Source organism: Callithrix jacchus, chromosome 5 (assembly GCF_049354715.1).
Source record: "Callithrix jacchus isolate 240 chromosome 5, calJac240_pri, whole genome shotgun sequence".
Classification (NCBI taxonomy): Eukaryota; Metazoa; Chordata; class Mammalia; order Primates; family Cebidae; genus Callithrix; species Callithrix jacchus.
Window position 1 is genome coordinate 151,544,020 of NC_133506.1, and position 21,746 is coordinate 151,565,765.

General features: G+C 37.2%; 1 protein-coding gene and 1 non-coding gene across 8 annotated transcripts in view; both read left to right on the plus strand.

The window, feature by feature from the left end:
- Positions 1 to 21,746, plus strand: part of BRCA2 (BRCA2 DNA repair associated) — a 99,757-nt gene that overhangs the window by 7,131 nt on the left and 70,880 nt on the right. For all 7 annotated transcript variants that reach the window (XM_002748959.7, XM_017973028.5, XM_035303369.3 and 4 more), the window contains 5 exons: positions 133 to 247; positions 3,155 to 3,204; positions 4,600 to 4,711; positions 5,963 to 7,078; positions 16,829 to 21,739. In XM_002748959.7, coding sequence (XP_002749005.4) covers positions 133 to 247; positions 3,155 to 3,204; positions 4,600 to 4,711; positions 5,963 to 7,078; positions 16,829 to 21,739 — 6,304 coding nt within the window. The remainder of the gene's footprint in view (positions 1 to 132; positions 248 to 3,154; positions 3,205 to 4,599; positions 4,712 to 5,962; positions 7,079 to 16,828; positions 21,740 to 21,746) is intronic.
- On the plus strand, positions 14,260 to 14,399 carry LOC118154152 (U4 spliceosomal RNA). Its single transcript, XR_004744050.1, has one exon. It is a non-coding gene; the product is annotated as a U4 spliceosomal RNA (small nuclear RNA).

Genomic DNA, 21,746 nt, shown 5'->3' on the forward strand with positions numbered 1-21,746 from the left:
GATTTACAAATCTATACCTAGCATTCAGCCTCATATAGGCATTCAGTAAATGATAAGTGAAATAAAGAGTGAATGAAAAAATATCCTTAATGATCAGGACATTGCTACAAAAAGTATATTCTTTCTTCCCAGGGTCATCAGACACCAAAACATATTTCTGAAAGTCTAGGAGCTGAGGTGGATCCTGATATGTCTTGGTCAAGTTCGTTAGCCACACCACCCTCCCTTAGTTCTACTGTGCTCATAGGTAATACTATCAAATGTGTGTTTATAAGAAAGAGCAGATGAGGTTGATAATTGTTATCTCTAATACTTCTCTTAAAAATATTAGATAATCCGTCTTGATAGATGTGTTAGTAATTCACAATAATTTTATTACATTGTGTAGATTGGGATAAATACAAAAACAGTAAGTAGTATTCTGACCACCGATCTCAAGCATTATGTTTTAGTACTGTGTCATTAATGTAGAATAGCCTATAAATATTCCTTTACCAGCCTACATAAGCATTTAAGGGGCAGTATTTGGTGTGACTGAATTTTATTTTACAAATGATTGCAGTAATGTGGGCATTAAAGCAGCATTAAATAAGCTTTTGTTCTCTCTCCTTAAATGTGTTCTACAGGTCTGTATTGCCAGTAGTACTGAATTGAGGTCTTAAATTCCACAATCGTAATTTACACAACTATGTGATAAACTGCAATATTTAATTTATCCATTCATTAAACTGTAAACTCTTTGCAGTCTCACCATAGTTTCTGTTACTAGGACCTAGAAATATTTCCTATTGTAGGCTGGTTGCAGTGGCTCACGCCTGTAATCCCAACACTTTGGGAGGCTGAGAAAGGCAGGTCACAGGAGGCCAGGAGTTTGAGACCACCCTGGCCAATGTGGTGAAACCCTGTCACTACTAAAAATACAAAAATTAGCCAGGCGTGGTAGCACACACCTGTAATCTCAGCTACTGGGGAGCTGAGTCATGGGAATTGCTTGAACCCAGGAGGCAGAGGTTACAGTGAACCGAGATTGTGCCATTGCACTCCAGCCTGGGTGACAGAGTAAGATTCTGTCTCAAAAAAAAAATCCTGTTGTAAAACTACTTAAAAACTCTTGAGTAGCTGAGGTTTGGCTACTCATGACTTAGTATTTGAAAGGTTGTGACCTTTTTTTTGAGACTGAGTTTCATTCTTGTTCAGGCTGGAGTGCAAACTCCCCTCACTGAAACCTCCACCTCCCAGGTTCAAGCAATTCTCCTGCCTCAGTCTCCCGAGTATCTGGGATTACAGGCATGTACTACCACGCCCAGCTAATTTTGTAGAGACAGGGTTTCTCCATGTTGGTCAGGTTGGTCTCGAACTCCCGACCTCAGGTGATCCTCCTGCCTCTGCCTTCCAAAGTGCTGGGATTATAGACGTGAGCCACCACACCCAGCCTTTGTGTTTGTGTGGTTTTTTTAAATTGAGACAAGGTTCTTCTCTTTTGCCCAGGCTGGAATGCAGTTGCATGGTCACAGTTCACTGCAGCCTCAACCTCCCAGGCTCAATTAATCTTTCTGCCTCTCAGCCTTCCGAGTATCTGAGACTACAGGTGCTATACCACCAGTGTACTACCGTCTTGGCTAAATTTTTTTGTAGAGAAATGGATGCTACCATATTGTCTCAAACTCCTGGGCTCAACCAGTCTGCCTGCTCTGGCCTCCCAGAGTGCTAGGATTACAGGCATGAGCCACCATGCCCACCTGTGACCATTCTTTTTTATTTTTATAAGATAATAAATGTATGAATTTAAATAAATGTCTGTAAATAAATGTGATTATAGTACAAACAAGTATTTGGAAGTTCATCTGAACAAACGTATCACAGTTTATAGGCAAAGTATGAAAGATTGGATAATAAGAGGAAAAAAGTAAATATTCAACTTTTTTTTTCTTTTTCCTTTTTTCTTTTTTTTTTTTGAGGTGGAGTCACTCTCTCTTGCCCATGCTGGAGTGCAGTGGCACGATCTCGGCTCACTGTAACCTTTGCCTTCCAGGTTCAAGCGATTCTCCTGCCTCAGCTTCCCAGGTAGCTGGGATTACAGGCACCCACTACCACTCCTGGCTAATTTTTGTATTTTTTAGTAGAGACAGGGTTTCTCTGTGTTGACCAGGTGGTCTCAAACTTCTGACGTCAAGTGATCCACCCACTTCAGCCACATTTTTTTATTCCTAAGAAGATACTGGCTAGATCATTCATTCTCAAATTGCAGATTATGACCTATTAATAGTTGTGAAACTTATTTTGTGAGTACTATGTGCTCTTTTTAAATGAAATGAAAATTCTGAGTACATCTATTACAGTTAGGGTTTAGAAAATTAAAAATACAGTATATCTAGTTAAATTTGAACTTCAGATAAAGAGTGAATAATTCTTGAGACATACTTAACATTAAAAAATTATTCTTTATCTGAAATTCAAATGTAATGAAGTGTCCTGTATTTTATCTGAAATTCAAATGTAATGAGGTGTCCTGTATTTTACCCAGCAGTCCTACACATAGTAAAGTTTGTTTTGTAAAACTTCCTTAACATTTGTGTGCCTGTATGTGTGTGCAGTCATAAAGTGTGTGTGTGTGTGTGTGTGTGTGTGTGTATAAAACTAGGTTGTACTCAAAGCTTGAGCTTAATTTATTCCCAAACCAATATTATATTTTGTTTATTCTAGCAAAATAACATTCCATTTTGATACCTCTTAAGCTGGGAGTAACTTAACCTATTAGGAGAAATAATATGGGTAGAATCATTTTGAAAAGACGTGTTTAACATACAGTATGCCTTTAAACTGTAGTATAAATACTAAAGTCTCCAAGCTTTAGCTTTTAAGTCATAACCTCATAGCATCATCTGATTTTCCAACTCATTGTGGACAGTATTACCATAAAGTCATGATCACCAAACCCTATCTTACTACCTTTTGAGTGCTACTAATGAAGTACAGTTTATTCACTGTGTTGATTGACCTTTCTAATTACTATACTTGAGTGCTTGAGTCAGTTCATTTTGTTTCAAATGTATCATTTAATCAAATAGTAGATGTGGTTTTTTGATGTCTGACAAAAAATAAGTTTTTGCATTCTACTGATAATATACAATACACATGAATTTTTATCTTACAGTCAGAAATGAGGAAGCATCTGAAACTGTATTTCCTCATGATACTACTGCTGTAAGTAAATATGACAAATAGACTGTTGAAATGGCTAACAATTTTGGAATGCCTTGTTAAATTATTTATCTTACATTTTAAATTTCCTACTCTGTAATTTAGCTAAGCCTTTGAGAAAGTCTCTAAACCTGATCCTATATGCTATTCACAGAGTTTCCTGTGAAACTCTGCTGTCTCTATTTAAGTTACATGTATACAGAGGTTCCCTCTTATTCATGGGGGATGCATTCCAGTATCCCCCAGTGAATGCCTGAAACCTTAGATAGTACAGAACCCTCTAAATATATATGTATATAAAATATGTATAGTATTTATGTAATATGTATAGTATTTACATATATAGTATTTATATATATATACACACATCTGTAATTTTTTTTCCTATGAGTACATACCCTGTAATAAAGTTTAATTCATAAATTAGGCACAATAAGAGGTTAACAATAATAATAAAATAGAGCAAGTATAGCAAAATGCTGTAATAAAAGTTATGTGAATGTTGCCTCTCTCAGAATATCTTGTTCTGTACTGATGTGGCAGCAGCTTCATCAGCAGATGTGGCCTCTCCAATAATTTTCATATTTTTCAGTCTAAACCTATTATTGAATCCATGTAACCATCCCTTACTTGCAGTAAATGGCTTGGTGTCATTTATTTCAGGGATCCCTTGATGAAGTTTTTGTATAGGCTCTATGCTTCTGGCATAATGTGTTGCTGTCAGTCAAAACAATCTGTTCCTGTCTTCCACCTACAAATGTAATACCCTTTCTATTTTACCTAAGCACTTATGCACTGTGTGGCCATAACTTTTGTAGTTTGAGGTGTGACAGCAAAACCAGCTCATATGCCTTTCTTTTTTACAATTTCACAGATAGATTTGTTCTTACCATAGATCTCAGCAGTACGATTTTTTTCCTTAAGTTGAGAACTTTCACTCTTTCAATTAAAGGAAGCATTTTATGATTTCTCTTTGGCATATTTGAATTGCCAGCATCATTACATTTGTGCTTTGGGGCCACTGTTAAGTAAAATAAGGGTGTCTTGAACACAGGCCTTATGATAACACAATAGCTGATCTGATAACCAAGACAACTACTAAGTGACTAACAGGTGGGTACCATATACAGCATGAATACGCTGGACAAAGGGATGATTCACGTCCCAAGTGGAATGGAGCAAGATGGTGCAATTTTTTTTTTCCTCCATTTTCATTTTCCTTTCCTATGATTTTCACATCCTAATGGTGCAAGATTTCATCACACTGCTCAGATGGCACACAATTTAAAACTTATTAATTACTTCCTTCCAAAAGTGAAACCATGGATAACGGGGGTCTACTACTATGTGTGCATTGACGGTTTTTATACTAGTGATTTTAAACTATAATTTTTGCAGATTGTGAAATGCTGTTTTTCTAACCATGATGAAAGTCTGAAGAAAAACAGTAGATTTATCCCATCTGTGACAGACAGTGAAAACACAAATCAAAGAGAAGCTACATGTCATGGTAAGTTTTCTGCTTAGTTGAACTACTGGTTTTTTGTTTTTGTTTTGTGACTGAATCTTGCTCTGTCACCATTATCTCGGTTCAGTGCAACCTCCGCCTCCCATGCTTAAGCGAGTCTCCTTCCTCAGCCTCCTAAGTAGCTGGGATTACAGGCATGCAGCACTACACCCGGTCAATTTTTGTATTTTTAGTAGAGATGGAGTTTCACCATGTTAGCCAGGCTGGTATCAAATGGGTGTGAGCCAGTGTGCCCATCCAGAAGTACTATTGTTAATTGGCACCATTGAAAGATTGCTCCTCTTTTCTTAAAGAGAAAATACATTACTTTTTCTTTCTTGACCACTGAAGTATTTTATCTCAAAGTATTGAGGGTAGAAACTAACTTGATGTGCCTATGATCCGAGCTACTCAGGAGGCTGAGGTGGGAGGATCACTTGAGCCCAGGAAGTCAAGGTTGCAGTGAGCTGTGTTTGTGCTGCTGCACTCCCACCTGCGTGACAGAGTGAGACCCTGTCTCAATGGAAAAAAGGAGAAATGAATTTGATTTAGATGACAGTATTTAAGTATTGTAGAAGACAGTGCTTTTCAATATGTGGTTGTGACGCAAAACAAAACCTATTAAAAATTTTCAGAGACATTAAGGTATATAATTAACAAAATAGGAGGGGTTTTTTTTCTAATTAGAAAGCAAATGTGGCTTAGATATGCCATAGTTTACCTAATCAGGTCTTGGAATATATTGCATTTTTCTTAGTATGTGTGTACGTCTGTATAACTCTGTAGGATTTGATACCTGTTTTCGTGTGTGTGGTATCATGTATGTATGTATATGCATACGTAAAATTAGATTTACTCTTGTTATAGGGCCACAAAATTGATTTGGAACATCTGTTTTGATAGATCTTAGAATATTTAATTGTACATATAATAAGATTCGGTGAGTAAAACTCACTGAATTAAACTTGCATAGAGCTGCTAAAGAAAGATTTTTAGGGATTGGTGTTAGACTAAATGGCTTTGGATTCATTGGAATGAGGGGAATCAGGCTTTACCAGAAGAACAGAAGGGGTTCTGTTCTTTTTTACAAGCCAAAAAAATAAAATATCTAGCGCTCAGAATAACTGACTTTAAATACTGACATATAATATTTAGTATATCCTGTATATATACTATTTCTATGAGAAAGGTTGTGAGAATAACAGTATGGCTTGTAAAATGTTATTAACATGCTTCTGTTTTATAATTTAACAGGATTTGGAAAAACATTAGGGAATTCATTTGGTAAAGTAAATAGCTCTAAAGACTACATTGGAAAGTCAATGCCAAATGTCCTAGAAGATGAAGTATATGAAACAATTGTAGATACTTCCGAAGAAGATAGTTTTTCATTATGTTTTTCTAAATGTAGAAAAAGAAATTTACAAAAAGTAAGAACTGAGAAGACTAGGAAAAAAATCTATGAAGCAAACACTGATGAATGTGAAAAATCTAAAAGCCAAGTGAAAGAAAAGTACTCCTTTGTATCTGAGCTAGAACCAAATGATACTGATCCATTAGATTCAAATGTAGCAAATCAGAAGCTCTTTGAGAGTGCAAGTGACAAAATCTCCAAGGAAGTTGTACCATCTTTGGCCTATGAAAGGTCTCAACTAACCCTTTCCGGTCTACATGGAACCCAGATGGAGATAATACCCCTATTACATATTTCTTCTTGTGACCAAAGTAATTCAGAAAAAAACCTATTAGATGCAGAGAATGAAAGAAAGAAAGATTTTCTTACTTCAGAGAATTCTTTGTCAGATATTTCCAGTCTCCCAAAATCAGAGAAGCCATTAAATGAGGAGAGAATGGTAAATAAGAAAGATGAAGAGCAGCATCTTGAATCTGATGGAGACCACATTCTTGCAGTAAAGCAGGCAACATCTGGAAATCCTCTGGTGGCTTCCTCTTTTCAGGGTATCAAAAAGTCCATATTCAGAATAAGAGAATCGCCTAAAGAGACTTTGAGTGCAAGTTTTTCTGGTAGTATGAGTGATCCAAACGTTAAAAAAGAAACTGAAGCCTCTGAAAGTAGACTAGAAATACATACTGTTTGCTCATGGAAGGAGGATACCTTATGTCCAGATTCAATTGATAATGGAAGCTGGCCAGCCTCTATCACACAGACTTCTGTAGTTTTGAAGAATGCAGGTCTAATATCCACTTTGAAAAAGAAAACAAATAAGTTTATTTATGCTATACATGATGAAACATCTTATCAAGGAAAAAAAATACAGAAAGACCAAAAATCAGAAGTAATTAACTCTTCATCCCAATTTGAAGCAAATGCTTTTGAAGCACCACTTACATTTGCAAATACTGATTCAGGTACCTCTCTCTCTCTCTCTTTTTTTTTTTTTTTTTTTTGGTAAATAATGCATATAGTTTTATAGATGATGATTCCTTTCCTCCATTTTTTGTCTTTTTAAAAAATCTTTATATTTTATATTTAATCTTAGGCATCTATGCATTATTGTTTATGTCTTTCATTATCAATGTTTAGAATCAGGTCACTCAAACGTGGTAGATAAATTTGCATAGTATGTGTATATACATCACTTGTGAGACAGCTTTATTTTTATTTATTTTTATGTATTTTCTTTATTGTACTTTAAGTTCTGGGGTACCTGTGCAGATCCTGCAAGATTGTTACATAGGTACATACATGTCAATGTGGTTTGCTGCCTCCATCCCCCCATCACCTATATCTGACATTTCTCCCCATGTTATCCCTCCCTTAGTCGCCCCAACACACCCCAGTGTGTGATGCTCCCCTCCCTGTGTCCATGTGTTCTCATTGTTCAGTACCTGCCTATGAGTGAGAACATGTGGTGTTCAGTTTTCTGTTCTTGTGTCAGTTTGTTGAGAATGATGGTTTCCAGATTCATCCATGCCCCTACAAAGGACACAAACTCATCGTTTTTTATGGCTGCGTAGTATTCCATGGTGTATACGTGCCACATTCTACTTGCCCAGTCTATCGTGGATGGGCATTTGGGTTGGTTCCAGGTCTTTGCTATTGTAAACAGTGCCGCAGTGAACATACGTGTGCATGTGTCTTTATAATAGAATGATTTATAATCCTTTGGATATATACCCAGTAATGGGATTGCTGGGTCAAATGGAATTTCTATTTCTAGGTCTTTGAGGAATCACCACACTGTCTTCCACAATGGTTGAACTAATTTACACTCCCACCAACAGTGTAAAAGTGTTTCTTTTTCTCCACATCCTCTCCAGCATTTGTTGTTTCCAGATTTTTTAATGATTGCCATTGTAACTGGCATGAGATGGTATTTCAGTGTGGTTCTGATTTGCATTTCTCTAATGACTAGTGATGATGACCATTTTTTCATGTTTGTTGGCCTCATATATGTCTTCTTTTGAAAAGTGTCCGTTGATGTCCCTTGCCCGGTTTTGAATGAGTTTGTTTTTTTCTTGTAAATCTGTTTCCGTTTTTGTAGATTCTGGGTATTAGCCTTTTGTCAGATGGGTAGATGGCAAAAAATTTTTCCATTCTGTTTGTTGCCAGTTCACTCTAATGATTGCTTCTTTTGCTGTACAGAAGCTCTGGAGTTTAATTAGATCCCATTTGTCTCTTTTGGCTTTTGTTACCAGTGCTTTTGGTGTTTTAGTCATGAAGTCCTTGCCTATACCTATGTCCTGAATGATTTTGCCTAGGTTTTCTTCTAGGGTTTTTATGGTGTTAGGTCTTATGGTTAAGTCTTTAATCCATCTGGAGTTAATTTTAGTGTAAGGTGTCAGGAAGGGGTTCAGTTTCTGTTTTCTGCACATGGCTAGCCAGTTTTCCCAAAACCATTTATGAAACGAGGAATCCTTTCCTGATTCTTGTTTTTGTCAGGTTTGTCAAAGATCAGATGATTGTAGATGTGTGGTGTTGCCTCTGAGGACTCTGTCCATATCTCTGTTTTGGTACCAGTACCATGGTTTATATCTCTGTTTTGGTACCAGTACCATGCTGTTTTGATTACTATAGCCTGTTGTATAGTTTAAAGTCAGGTGGCATGATGGTCTATAACTCTGTTTTGGTACCAGTACCATGGTCTATATCTCTGTTTTGGTACCAGTACCATGCTGTTTTGATTACTGGTCTATATCTCTGTTTTGGTACCAGTACCATGCTGTTTTGAATACTATAGCTTTGTAGTATAAAGTCAGGTAGTGGGATGCCTCCAGGTTTGTTCTTTTTGCTTAGTATTGTCTTAGCTATGTGGGCTCTCTTTTGGTTCCATTTGAAGTTTAAGGTGGTTTTTCCAGTTCTGTGAAGAGGGTCATAGGTAGCTTGATGGGAATAGCATTGAATCTATCAATTATTTTGGGCAGTATAGCCATTTTCACAATATTGATTCTTCCTGACCATGAACATGGAATGTTTTTCCATCTGTTTATGTCCTCTCTTATTTCCTTGAGCAGTGGTTTGTAGTTCTCCTTGAAGAGGTCCTGTACATCCTTCGTTAGTTATATTCTTAGGTATTTGATTCTCCTTGTAGCAATTATGAATGGGAGTTTGCTCTTGATTTGGATCTCTGTTTGTCTGTTATTGGTGTGTAGAAATACTTGTGATTTCTGCACATTGATTTTGTATCTTGAGACTGCTGAAGTTGCTTATCAGTTTCAGGAGATTTTGGGCTGAGACAAAGGGGTCTTCTAAATATACAATCATGTTGTGTGCAAATAGAGACAATTTGACTTCCTCCTTTCCTAACTGAATACCCTTTATTTCTTTTTCTTGCCTGATTGCTCTGGCTAGAACTTCCAATACTGTATTGAATAGGAGTGGTGAGAGAGGGCTAGTGCCAGATTTCAAAGGGAATACTTCCAGTTTTTGCCCATTCAATATGATACTGGCTGTGGGTTTGTCGTAAATAGCTTTTATTAGTTTGAGATAAGTTCCATTGATATTGACATATGTTTTATTGTTTATTGAGAGTTTTTAGCAAAAAGCGCTGTTGAATCTTGTCGAAGGCCTTCTCTGCATCTATTGAGATAATGTGGTTTTTGTCTTTGGTTCTGTTTATGTGGTGGATTACGTTTATACACTTGCATATGTTGAACCAGCCTTGCATCCCTGGTATAAAGCCTACTTGATCGTGGTGGATAAGCTTTTTGATGTGCTGTTCCAATTGGTTTGCCAGTATTTTATTGAAGATTTTTGCATCTATGTTCATCATAGATGAAGGCCATCATATTGGCCTGAAGTTTTCTGTTTTTGTTGAGTCTCTGCCGGGTTTTGGTATCAGGATGATGTTGGTCTTGTAACATGATTTGGGAAGGATTCCCTCTTTCTGTATTGTTGGAATAGTTTCTGAAGGAGTGGTTTCAGAAGCTCCTCTTTGTATGTCTGGTAGAATGCGGCTGTGAACCCATCTGGACCTGGGCTTTTCTTGGTTTGTAGGCTCAATTTGAGCCCTTGTTATTGGTCTATGCAGGGTTTTGACTTCTTCCTGGTTTAGGCTTGGGAGGGTGCAAGTGTCCAGGAATTTATCCATTTCTTCCAGGTTTACTGGTTTATGTGCATAGAGTTTGGAGTAATCTCTGATTGTAGTCTGTATTTCTGTGGAATCTGAGGTAATATCCCCTTTATTGTTTCTTATTGTGTCTACTTGATACTTCTCTCTTTTTTATTAATCAGGCTAGCGGTCTGTCTATTTTGTTGATCCTTTTAAAAAACCATCTCCTGGATTTATTAATTTTTGGAGGGTTTTTGTATCTCTGTCTCCTTCAGTTCTGCTCTGATCTTAGTTATTTCTTGTCTTCTGCTAGCTTCTGAGTTTTTTTGAGCTTGCTCCTCTAGCTCTTCCAATTTTGATAAGGTGTTGATTTTAGAGGTTTCCTTGCTTCTTATGTGGGCATTTATTGCTATAAATTTTCCTCTAGACACTGCTTTAAATGTGTCCCAGAGATTCTGGTACTTTGTGTCTTTGTTCTCATTGGTTTCAATGCATTTTTATTTCTGCCTTCATTTCATTGTTTATCCAGTCAACATTCAAGAGCCAGTTGTTCAGTTTCTACGAAGTTGTGCGGTTCTGAGTTAGTTTCTTAATCCTGAGTTCTAATTTGGTTGCACTGTGGTCTGAGAGGCTGTTTGTTATGATTTCCATTCTTTTGCATTTGTTGAGGAGTGGTTTACTTCCAATTATGTGGTCAATTTTAGAGTAGGTGTGATGTGGTGCTGAGAAGAATGTATATTCTGTGGATTTGGGGTGGAGAGTTCTGTGAATGTCTATTAGGTTTGCTTGGTCCAGATCTGAGTTCAAGATCTAGATATCCTTGTTAATTTTCTGTCTTGTTGATCTGTCTAATATTGACAGTGGAGTGTTAAAGTCTCCCACTATTATTGTGGGGGAGTCTAAGTCTCTTTGTAGGTCATTAAGAACTTGCTTTTTGTATCTGGGTGCTTCTGTATTGGGTGCATATATATTTAGGATCATTAACTCTTCTTGTTGCATTGATCCTTTTACCATTATGAAATGCCCTTCTTTGTCTCTTTTGATCTTTGTTGGTTTAAAGTCTATTTTTATCAGAAGCTAGGATTGCAATTCCTGCTTTTTTTTGCTCTCCATTTGCTTAGTAAATCTTCCTACATCCCTTTATTTTGAGCCTACGTATATCCTTGCACATGAGATGAGTTTCCTGGATACACAGATGAGTTTTGACTTTTTATCTAATTTGCTATACTGTGTCTTTTGATTGGCGCATTTAGCCCATTTACATTTATGGTTAATATTGTTATGTGTGAAATTGATCCAGCCATATTGATGCTAGCTGGTTGTTTTACCCATAGTTGATGCAGTTTCTTCATTGTGTCGATGCTCTTTACCATTTTGGTATGTTTTTGGAGTGGCTGGTACTGGTTGTTCCTTTCTATGATTAGTGCTTCTTTCAGGGGTTCTTGTAAGGCTGGCCTGGTGGTGATGAAAACTCTCAGCAGTTTCTTCTTAGTAAAGGATTTTATTTCTCCTTCTCTTATGAAGCTTAGTTTGGCTGGATATGAAATTCTAGGTTGAAAGTTCTTTTCTTTAAGGATGTTGAATATTGGCCCTCACTCTCTTCTGGCTTGTAGAGTTTCTGTCGAAAGATCTGCTGTGAGTCTGATGGACTTCCCTTTGTGGGTAACCCGACCTTTCTCTTTGGCTGCGCTTAGCATTTTCTCCTTCATTTCAACCCTGGTGAATCTAACAATTATGTGCCTTGGGGTTGCTCTTGAGGAATATCTTTGTGGTGTTCTCTGTATTTCCTGGACTTGAATATTGGCCTGCCTTGCTAGGTTGGGGAAGTTCTCCTGGATGATATCCTGAAGAGTGTTTTCCAGCTTGGATTCATTTTTCTCTGTCACATTCAGGTACACCTATCAAACGTAGATTACGTCTTTTCACATAATTCCATATTTCTTGGAGGCTTTATTCTTTTTTTTTCACTTTTTTTTTCTAATCTTGCCTTCTCGTTTTATTTCATTGAGTTGATTTTCAGTCTCTATTATCCTTTCTTCTGCTTGGTCAATTCAGCTGTTGAAACTTGTGTATGCTTCACAAAGTTCTTGTATTGTATTTATCAGCTCCATCAAGTTATTTATATTCTTCTCTAAGCTGTTTATTCTTGTTAGCATTTCATCAAACCATTTTTCAAGGTTCTTAGTTTCTTTGCATTGGGTTAGAACATGTTTTTTTAGCTCAGAGAAGTGTTATTACCCATCTTCCAAAGCCTGTTTCTGTCAATTCATCAGACTCATTCTCCATCCAGCCTTGTTCCCTTGCTGGTTGGGAGTTGTGATCCCTTGTAGAAGGAGAGGCATTCAGGTTTTGGGTGTTTTCATCCTTTTTGCACTGGTTTCTTCCCATCTTTGTGGATTTATCTACCTGTGGTCTTTGTAGTTGGTGACTTTCAGATGCCACCTCTCAGTGGATGTCCTTTTTGTTGTTGTTGAAGTTATTTCTTTCTGTTTTTTAGTTTTCCTTCTAACTAAAAGACCCCTCTGCTGTAGAACTGCTAGAGGTCTACTCCAGGCCCTGCTTGCCTGGGGATCCACCTGTGGTGGCTGCAGAACCGTTAGGGTTACTGCCAGTTTCTTCTGTTTTCTTTGTCCCAGAATGATATGCGCCAGATGTCAGCCTGAACTCTTCTTTATGAGGTGTCTCTTTGAACATACGGGCGTCAGGGAGCTGCTTGAGGAGACAGTCTGTCCCTTATAGGAGCTCAGCTGCTGAGCTGAGAGCTCTATTCTGTTCAGAGCTGCTGGGCAGGTATGTTTAAGTCTACTGCAGCGGAACTCTTAACTGTCGTTTTTCCCAGGTGCTCTGTCCTGGGAAGGTGGGGCTTTATATATTAGTTCCTCACATGCTGCCTTTTTTCTGAGATGCCTTGCTCAGCAAGGAGGTAGTCTAGTCAGTCTGCCAGCAGCGACATTGCTGAGCTGTTGTGGGCTCTTCCAGCTGCTGCCTGAACTTTTTGTGGTTTTGTTTACAGAGGTACAGTTAGAACTGCATTGGTAATGGCAGTCTGCCTCATTAGTGGTGGACTGCCTCAGTATGGTGGACAGCCTCAGTATGGTGGACAGCCTCGGCAAGGGCTGACGCCCTTCCCTGCACCAAGCTGGGCCATCCTGGGTCCAGCTGTGCTTGCTGCAAACCTCTCAACCCAGAACGTTTCAGATTGCTGGTCTTTGTTGGAGTGGGACCCACTGAGCCAGATCACCTGACTCCCTGTTTCAGCCCCCATATTTTCAGTTGACTGGATGGCTCTGTCTCACAGGCGTTCCAGACGCCAGTTGAAATAGCTGCCCAGATTTGTGTGAGTTTTTGGGTGAAGACCCACAGCGCCAACTGAAACAGCCATTCTAGAAACTCGTGGCACTTTTCAGCCTGGGAATTCCCTGGTCTGTGGGCAGTAAAAACTCATTTGGAAATGCGGTGATCACTCACCCTCTGCGTTGTTCTCCCTGGGAACTGCACTCCAGAGCTGTTCCTATTCGGCCATCTTGGATCTCCCACCAAGACAGCTTTAACTTACTTTAAGTTCCAGGGTTCATGTGCACGATGTGTACTTTTTTTACATAGGTAAATGTGTGCCATGGTGGTTGTTGTACCTATCAACCCATCACCTGAGTATTAAGCCCAGCAGTCATTGGCTATTTTTCCTGATGCTCTCCTTCCCCCATATACCCCCAACTCCCGACAGACCCAGTGTGTGTTGTTCCCTTCCCTGTGTCCATGTGTTCTCATTGTTCAGCTCCCACTTATGAGTGAGAACATTGACGTGATGTTTCATTTTCTTTTCCTGCATTAGTTTGTTTAGGATAATGGCTTCCAGCTCCATCCATGTCCCTGCAAAGGACATGATCTTGTTCTTTTATGGCTGCATAATATTCCATGATGTATACATACCACATTTTCTTTGTCCAGTCTATCATTGATGGGCATTTGGGTTGAGTCCATGTCTGTGCTATTGTGAATAGTGCTGCAGTGAATATACATGTAAAGATACATGATCTTAGCTTTGTGCAGTGGCAGTATCGTAGCCAATGAAGTTTATCCGAGGCGCAATTATTGCTAATCGAAAACTTTTGCAATACCCCATTGTGATGACCTGCCATATAGTCAGCACCGGCAATTTTTGACAGTGTCTATGGAGACTGAATTTTTAAAAAAAAAAGATACATGATCTTTATAATGGAATGATTTCTGTTTCTTGGGGTATATACTTAGTAATGGAATTGCTGAGTCAAATGGTATTTCTGATTCTGGATCTTTGAGGAATTGCCACACTGTCTTCCACATTGGTTGAACTAATTTACATTCCCACCAATAACTTGAGTCAGTTTTTGATTCATAAACATTCAGTGCTTGGCTACTAATTCCTGCTTTAATTTTAAAAGTTTATTATATGCAAATTGGACAATTCTGTAAACGTGGTGCTATTCCCTATGTATTTTCTCTAAAGCATGTTAAAAAAAAAACAACTAGGTATAGTGGCTTGTGTCTGTAATCTAGGACTTTGGGGGGGTAAGGTAGGAGGATCACTTGTGGTCAGCAGTTTAAGAACATACTGGGCAACATAGTGAGACCCCATCTCTACAAGCTATGTCATAGCTGTTCAGGTTGCTCAGACAGGAGGACCACTTGAGCCCAAGCGGCTGAAGCTTCAGTGAATCAAAATGGTACCAGTGCACTCCAATCTGGGCCACAAAATGAGACCTTGTTCTAAAAAAAAAAAAAAATTACATAGAGGAAATATTTGCTAAATTTAATGTAGGCCAGTTCTAAAATAATGATTTGTTGTTGTTGTTACATAATTTCCTTAAAGATATTAGATATTGTATACTGTTATTTCTGTATTTCTGCATCTCTACATGTGTAATTCTGTCCTCCGTCTTTGTTGCAACAATTCACTTATCAACTAAACTGTGTGTTTATAAAGTGATTTTATCTCCTTATGAGAAGATTATAGTGAATAGCTCAGTGAATGTTAGAGTTGGAGGGAACAGAGTACAGAACTGTTTGAAGTTTGAATTAAGTTTTTAGAGACAAATACTTAATACTATATATATCATAGTTATAGCCAATGAAAAAGCTAATATAGGCCAGGCATGGTGACTCATGCCTGTAATCCCAGCACTCTGGGAGGCTGAGGCAAGTGGATCACTTATAGTCAAGAGTTTGAGACCAGCCTGGCCAATATGGTGAAACCCACCTTTACTAAAAAAGCAAAAATTAGCCAGGTGTGGTGGTATATGCCTGTAATCCCAGCTACTTCAGAGGCCAAGGCAGGAGAATCACTTGAATCTGGGAGATGGAGGTTGCAATGAGCTGAGATCATGCCACTGCACTCCAGCCTGGGTGACAGAGCAAGACTCCATCTCAAAAAAAAAAGCTAATACATGTGATCACTGATGAAATAAAATGCAATTAAGAACTTGTTAGTAGAAAATTCAGAGGGTCAAGAAATTTAACAAAACAGTTTAACTCATTTGCCTTTATCATTGAGATTAGATAATCTTTCAGGCTGTTAATATATGGACCCTGTTTTTTAAAATTGTGGGTTTTTTTTAATGTAAAAGAATTAAGAAAATGTTTACTTTTCTAATTCCTTTTCTCTGCCTTTTCTGTTCACACCAGTTTTTGTTTGTTTGTTTTTGTTTTTGAGACGGAGTCTCGCTCTGTTGCCCAGGGTGGAGTGCAGTGGTGCAATCTCGACTCACTGCAACCTCCATGTCCTGGGTTCAAGCAGTTCTCTGTCTCAGCCTCCCAGTTAGCTGGGATTACAGGCACCTGCCACCATGCCTGGCTAATTTTTTGTATTTTTGGTAGAGATGGGGTTTCACCATCTTGGCCATGCTGGTCTTAAACTCCTGACCTTGTGATCCACCCACCTTGGCCTCCCAAAGTGCTGGGATTACAGGTGTGAGCCACCACACCCAGCCATACACCAGTATTATTAATAGCAATGAAATTTTTTCCATTTTATTTTCCAATAAAAATTACTTTGAGTTTTGTGTATGGTAGCTAGCTACTTCCTTGACGTAGATACTAATTTTGATTGAGTTGGTACCTATTATTAAAAAGAAAAAGGTCTAGTTTATCTTTAGCTAAAAAATATAATAACTAAGAAATAGAAGATATTTAAGGTTCTTTCGGCTTTAAATCTGACATTCACTTATTTTCATGCAATTCGTGTTTTGAACACTACCTTTTTTTTTTTTTTTTTTTTTTTTTTAGAGACAGTGTCTCATTCTGTTACCTAGTCTGGAGTACACTGGTGTGATCTCAGCTGACTGTAGCCTCAACCTCCTGGACTCAAGCAGTCCTTGCACCTCACCCTCCTGAGTAGCTGGCACCATAGGCATATACCACCACACCCAGCTAATTTTTATTTTTCGTAGAATCACGGTTTCACTACGTTGCCCAGGCTGGTCTTGAACTCCTGGGCTTAAGCAATCTTTCTGCCTCTGCCTTTCAAAAGTGCTGGGATTACAGGCATGAGCCACCATGCCCAAACACTACCTTTTTACCTGAATATGATTGATGTTGCCTTAATTTTGTCACTTTGTGTTTTTATATTTAGGTTTATTGCATCCTTCTGTCCAAAGAAACTGTTCACAGATTGATTCTGGAGAACCAACTTTGTCCTTAACCAGCTCTTCTGGGACAATTCTGAGGAAATGTACTAGAAATGAAACATGTTGTAATAATATAATAATCTCTCAGGATCTTGATTATAAAGAAGCAAAATGTAATAAGGAAAAAACGCAGTTATTTATTACCCCAGAAGCTGATTCTCTGTCATGCCTGCAGGAAGGACAGTGTAAAAATTATCCAAAAAGCAAAGAAGTTTCTGATATAAAAGAAGAGGTCTTGGCCACAGCATGTCACCTGGCACAACATTCAGAAGTGGAATATTGTGATACTGACTTTCAGTCCCAGAAAACTATTTTACATGACCATGAAAATGCCAGCTCTCTTATTTTAACTCCTGCTTTCAAGGATGTACTGTCAGGCAAAGAATCATACAGAATTTCAGACGAGCTCAAATGTAACAATTGTGAAGCCGATTTTGAGTTAATCAAAAATATTTCCATGGAAAATAATCAAGATGTACACGCCTTAAATGAAAATTCTAAAAACATTGAGCTGTTGCCACCCGAAAAATACATAATAGTAGCATCACCTTCAAGATACGTACAGTTCAACCAAAACACAAATCTAAGAGTAATCCAAAAAGATCAAGAAGAAACTACTTTAATTTCAAAAATGACTGTCAGTCCAGACTCTGAAGAACTTTTATCAGACAATGAGAATAATTTTGTCTTCCAAGTAGCTAGTGAAAGGAATAATTTTGCTTTAGAAAGTACTGAGGAACTTCATGAAGCAGACTTGACTTGTGTAAACAAACCCAATTTTGAGAACTCTACCATGGTATTACATGCAGACATAGTTGATAAACAAGCAACCCAAGTGTCAATTAAAAAAGATTTAGACTCATCAAATAAAGTTTATTATCTTGCAGAGGAGAAAAAAAATAGTGTAAAGCAGCATCTAGAAATGACTCTAGGTCAAGATATAAAATCAGACATCTCCTTGAATATAGATAAAATACCAAACAAAAATAATGATTACAAGGACAAATGGGCAGGACTCTTACATCCAATTTCAAATCACAGTTTTGGAGGTAGCTTCAGAACAGCTTCAAATAAGGAAATCAAGCTCTCTGAACATAACATTAAGAAAAGCAAAATGCTCTTCAGAGATATCGAAGAACAATATCCTACTAGTTCAGCTTGTGTTGAAATAGTAAATACCTTGGCATTAGATAATCAAAAGAAACTAAGCAAGCCTCAGTCAATTAAGACTGTATCTGCACATGTACAGAGTAGTGTAGTTGGTTTTGATTGTAAAAATAGTCTTACAACCCCTCAGATGTTATTTTCAAAGGAAGATTTTAATTCAAATCATAACTTAACACCTAGCCAAAAGGCAGAAATTACAGAACTTTCTACTATATTAGAAGAATCAGGAAGTCAGTTTGAATTTACACAGTATAGAAAACCAAGCTACATATTGCAGAATAATATGTTTGAAGTACCTGAAAACCAGATGACTATCTTAAATAGCACTTCTGAAGAATACAGAGATGCTGATCTTCATCTCGTAATGAACGCGCCATCTATTGGTCAGGTAGACAGCAGGAAGCAATTTGAAGGTACAGTTGGAATTAAACAAAAGTTTGCTGTTTTGTTGAAAAATGACTGTAACAAAAGTGCGTCTGGTTATTTAACAGATGCAGATGAAGTGGAGTTGAGAGGCTTTTATTCTGCTCATGGCGTAAAACTGAATGTTTCTACTGAAGCTCTGCAAAAAGCTGTGAAACTGTTTAGTGATATTGAGAGTATTAGTGAGGAAACTTCTGCAGCAGTAGATCCAATAAGTTTATCTTCAAGTAAATGTCATGATTCTGTTGTTTCAGTGTTTAAGATAGAAAATCATGATGAGAAAAATAATGAATGCCAACTAATATTACAAAATAATATTGAAATGACTACTGGCACTTTTGTTGAAGAAATTACTGAAAATTACAAGAAAAATATTGAAAATGAAGATAAACATACTGCTACCAGTAGAAATACTCATAACTTAGAATTTGATGGCAGTGATTCTAGTAAAAATGATACTGTTCATATTCATAAAGATGAAAATGACTTGCCACTTACTAATCAGCACAACATATATCTTAAATTATCTGGCCAGTTTATGAAGGAGGGAAACACTCAGATTAAAGAAGATTTGTCAGATTTAACTTTTTTGGAAGTTGTAAAAGCTCAAGAAACATGTCATGGTAATACTTCAAATAAAGAACAGTTAACTGCTACTAAAATGGAGCAAAATATAAAAGACGTTGGGACTTTTGATCTGTCTTTTCAGACAGCAAGTGGGAAAAATATTAGTATCTCCAAAGAGTCATTTAATAAAGTTGTAAATTTCTTTGATCAGAAACCAGAAGAACTGCATAACTTTTCCTTAAATTCTAAATTACATTCTGACATAAGAAAGAACAAAATGGACATTCTAAGTTATGAGGAAACAGACATAGTTAAAAACAAAACACTGAAAGAAAGTATCCCAGTTGGCACTGGAAATCAACTAGTGACCATCCAGGAACAACCCAAAAGTAATATCAAAAAGATCAAAGAACCTACCCTGTTGGGTTTTCACACAGCTAGTGGGAAAAAAGTTAAAATTGCAAAGGAATCTTTGGACAAAGTGAAAAACCTTTTTGATGAAAAAGGGCAAGATACTGGTGAAATCACCAGTTTTAGCCATCAAGGGGCAAAGACCCTAAAGTACAGAGAGGCCTATAAAGACCTTGAATTAGTGCGTGAGACAGTTGAGATAGCAACTACTCGAAAGCATGAAGAAATGCAGAATTCTCTCAGTAATGATAAAAATCTTGTTTCTATTGAGACTGTGGTGCCACCTAAGCCCTTAAGTGATAATTTATATAGACATACTGAAAGTCTCAAAACATCTGAAGGTAACTTTTTGAAAGTTAAAGAACATGAAAATGTAGAAAAAGAAACAGCAGAAAGTCCTGCAACTTGTTACAGAAATCAGTCCCCTTACTCGGTCATTGAAAATTCAGCCTTAGCTTTTTACACATATTGTAGTAGAAAAACTTCTGTGAGTCAGGCTTCATCACTTGAAGCAAAACAATGGCTTAGAGAAGGAGAATTTGATGATCAACCAGAAAATATAAATACTGTAGATTTTGTAGGAAATTCTTTGTATGAAAATAATTCAAACAATACTATAACTGAAGGTAACAAAAATCATCTCTCCGAAAAACAAGATACTTATTTAAGTAACAGTAGCATGTCTAACAGCTATTCCTACCATTCTGATGAGGTATATAATGATTCAGGATATCGCTCAAAAAATAATCTTGATTCTGGTATTGAGCCAGTAGTGAAGAATGTTGAAGACCAGAAAAACACTCGTTCTTCCAAAGTAACATTCAATGTGAAAGATGCAAATGCATACCCACAAACTGTAAATGAAGATACTTGTGTTGAGGAACTTGTGACTAGCTCATCATCCTGCAAAAATAAAAATGCAGCCATTAGATTGTCCACGTCTAACTGTAATAATTCTGAGGTAGGGCCACATGCATTTAGTACAGCCAGTGGCAAAATAGTTTGTGTTTCACATGAAACAATTAAAAAAGTGAAAGAGAAATTTACAGACAGTTGCAGTAAAGTAATTAAGGAAAACACTGAGAATAAATCAAATAATTGCCAAACAAAAATTCTGGCAGGTTGTTACAAGGCATTAAATGAATCAGAGGATATTTTTCATAATTCTTCAGGTAATGATGAATGTAGCATGCATTCACATAAAGTTTTTGCTGACATTCAAAGTGAAGAAATTTTACAACATAACCAAAAAATGTTTGGAGTGGAGAAAGTTTCTGAAATACCACCTTGTGATGTTAGTTTGGAAACTTCAGGTATATATAAATTTAGTATGGGGAAGCTTCCTAAGTCAGTCTTGTCTACAAATACTTGTGGGATTTTTAGCACAGCAAGTGGAAAATCTGTACAGGTATCAAATGCTTCATTGCAAAAGGCAAGACAAGTGTTTTCTGAGATAGATGATAGTACCAAGCAACTCTCTTCCGAAGTATTGTTTACAAATAATGAACATTCAGACCAGCTCACAAGAGAAGAAAATACTGCTACACAGATAGCAGAACATTTGATACCATCCCAAAAAGGCTTTTCATATAATGTAAATTCATCTGCTTTTTCTGGATTTAATACAGCAAGTGGAAAGCAAGTTTCCATTTCAGAAAGTGCCTTGCACAAAGTTAAGGGAATGTTAGAGGAATTTGATTTAATCAGAACTGAGCATAGTCTTCACCATTCACCTATATCTAGACAAAATGTATCAAAAATACTTCCTTGTGTTGTTAAGAGAAACCCAGAGCACTGTGTAAACTCAGAAATGGAGAAAACCTGCAGTAAAGAATTTAAATTATCAAATAACTTTAATATTGAAGGTGGTTCTTCAGAACATAATCAGTCTATTAAAGTTTCTCCATATCTCTCTCAGCTTAAACAAGACAAACAACAGTTGGTATTAGGCACCAAAGTCTCACTTGTTGAAAACATTGATGTTTTGGGAAAAGAACAGGCTTCACTTGAAAACATAAAAATGGAAATTGGTAAAACTGAAACTTTCTCTGATGTTTCTGTGAAAACAAATACAGAAGTTTGTTCTACTTACTCCAAAGACTCAGAAAACTGCTTTGAAACAGAAGCAGTAGAGATTGCTAAAGCTTTTATGGAAGATGATGAACTGATAGATTCTGAACTGCCAAGTCATGCCTCACACACTCTTATTACATGTCCCAAAAATGACGAAATGGTTTTGTCAAATTCAAGAATTGGAAAAAGAAGAGGAGAGGCCATTATCTCAGTGGGTAAGTA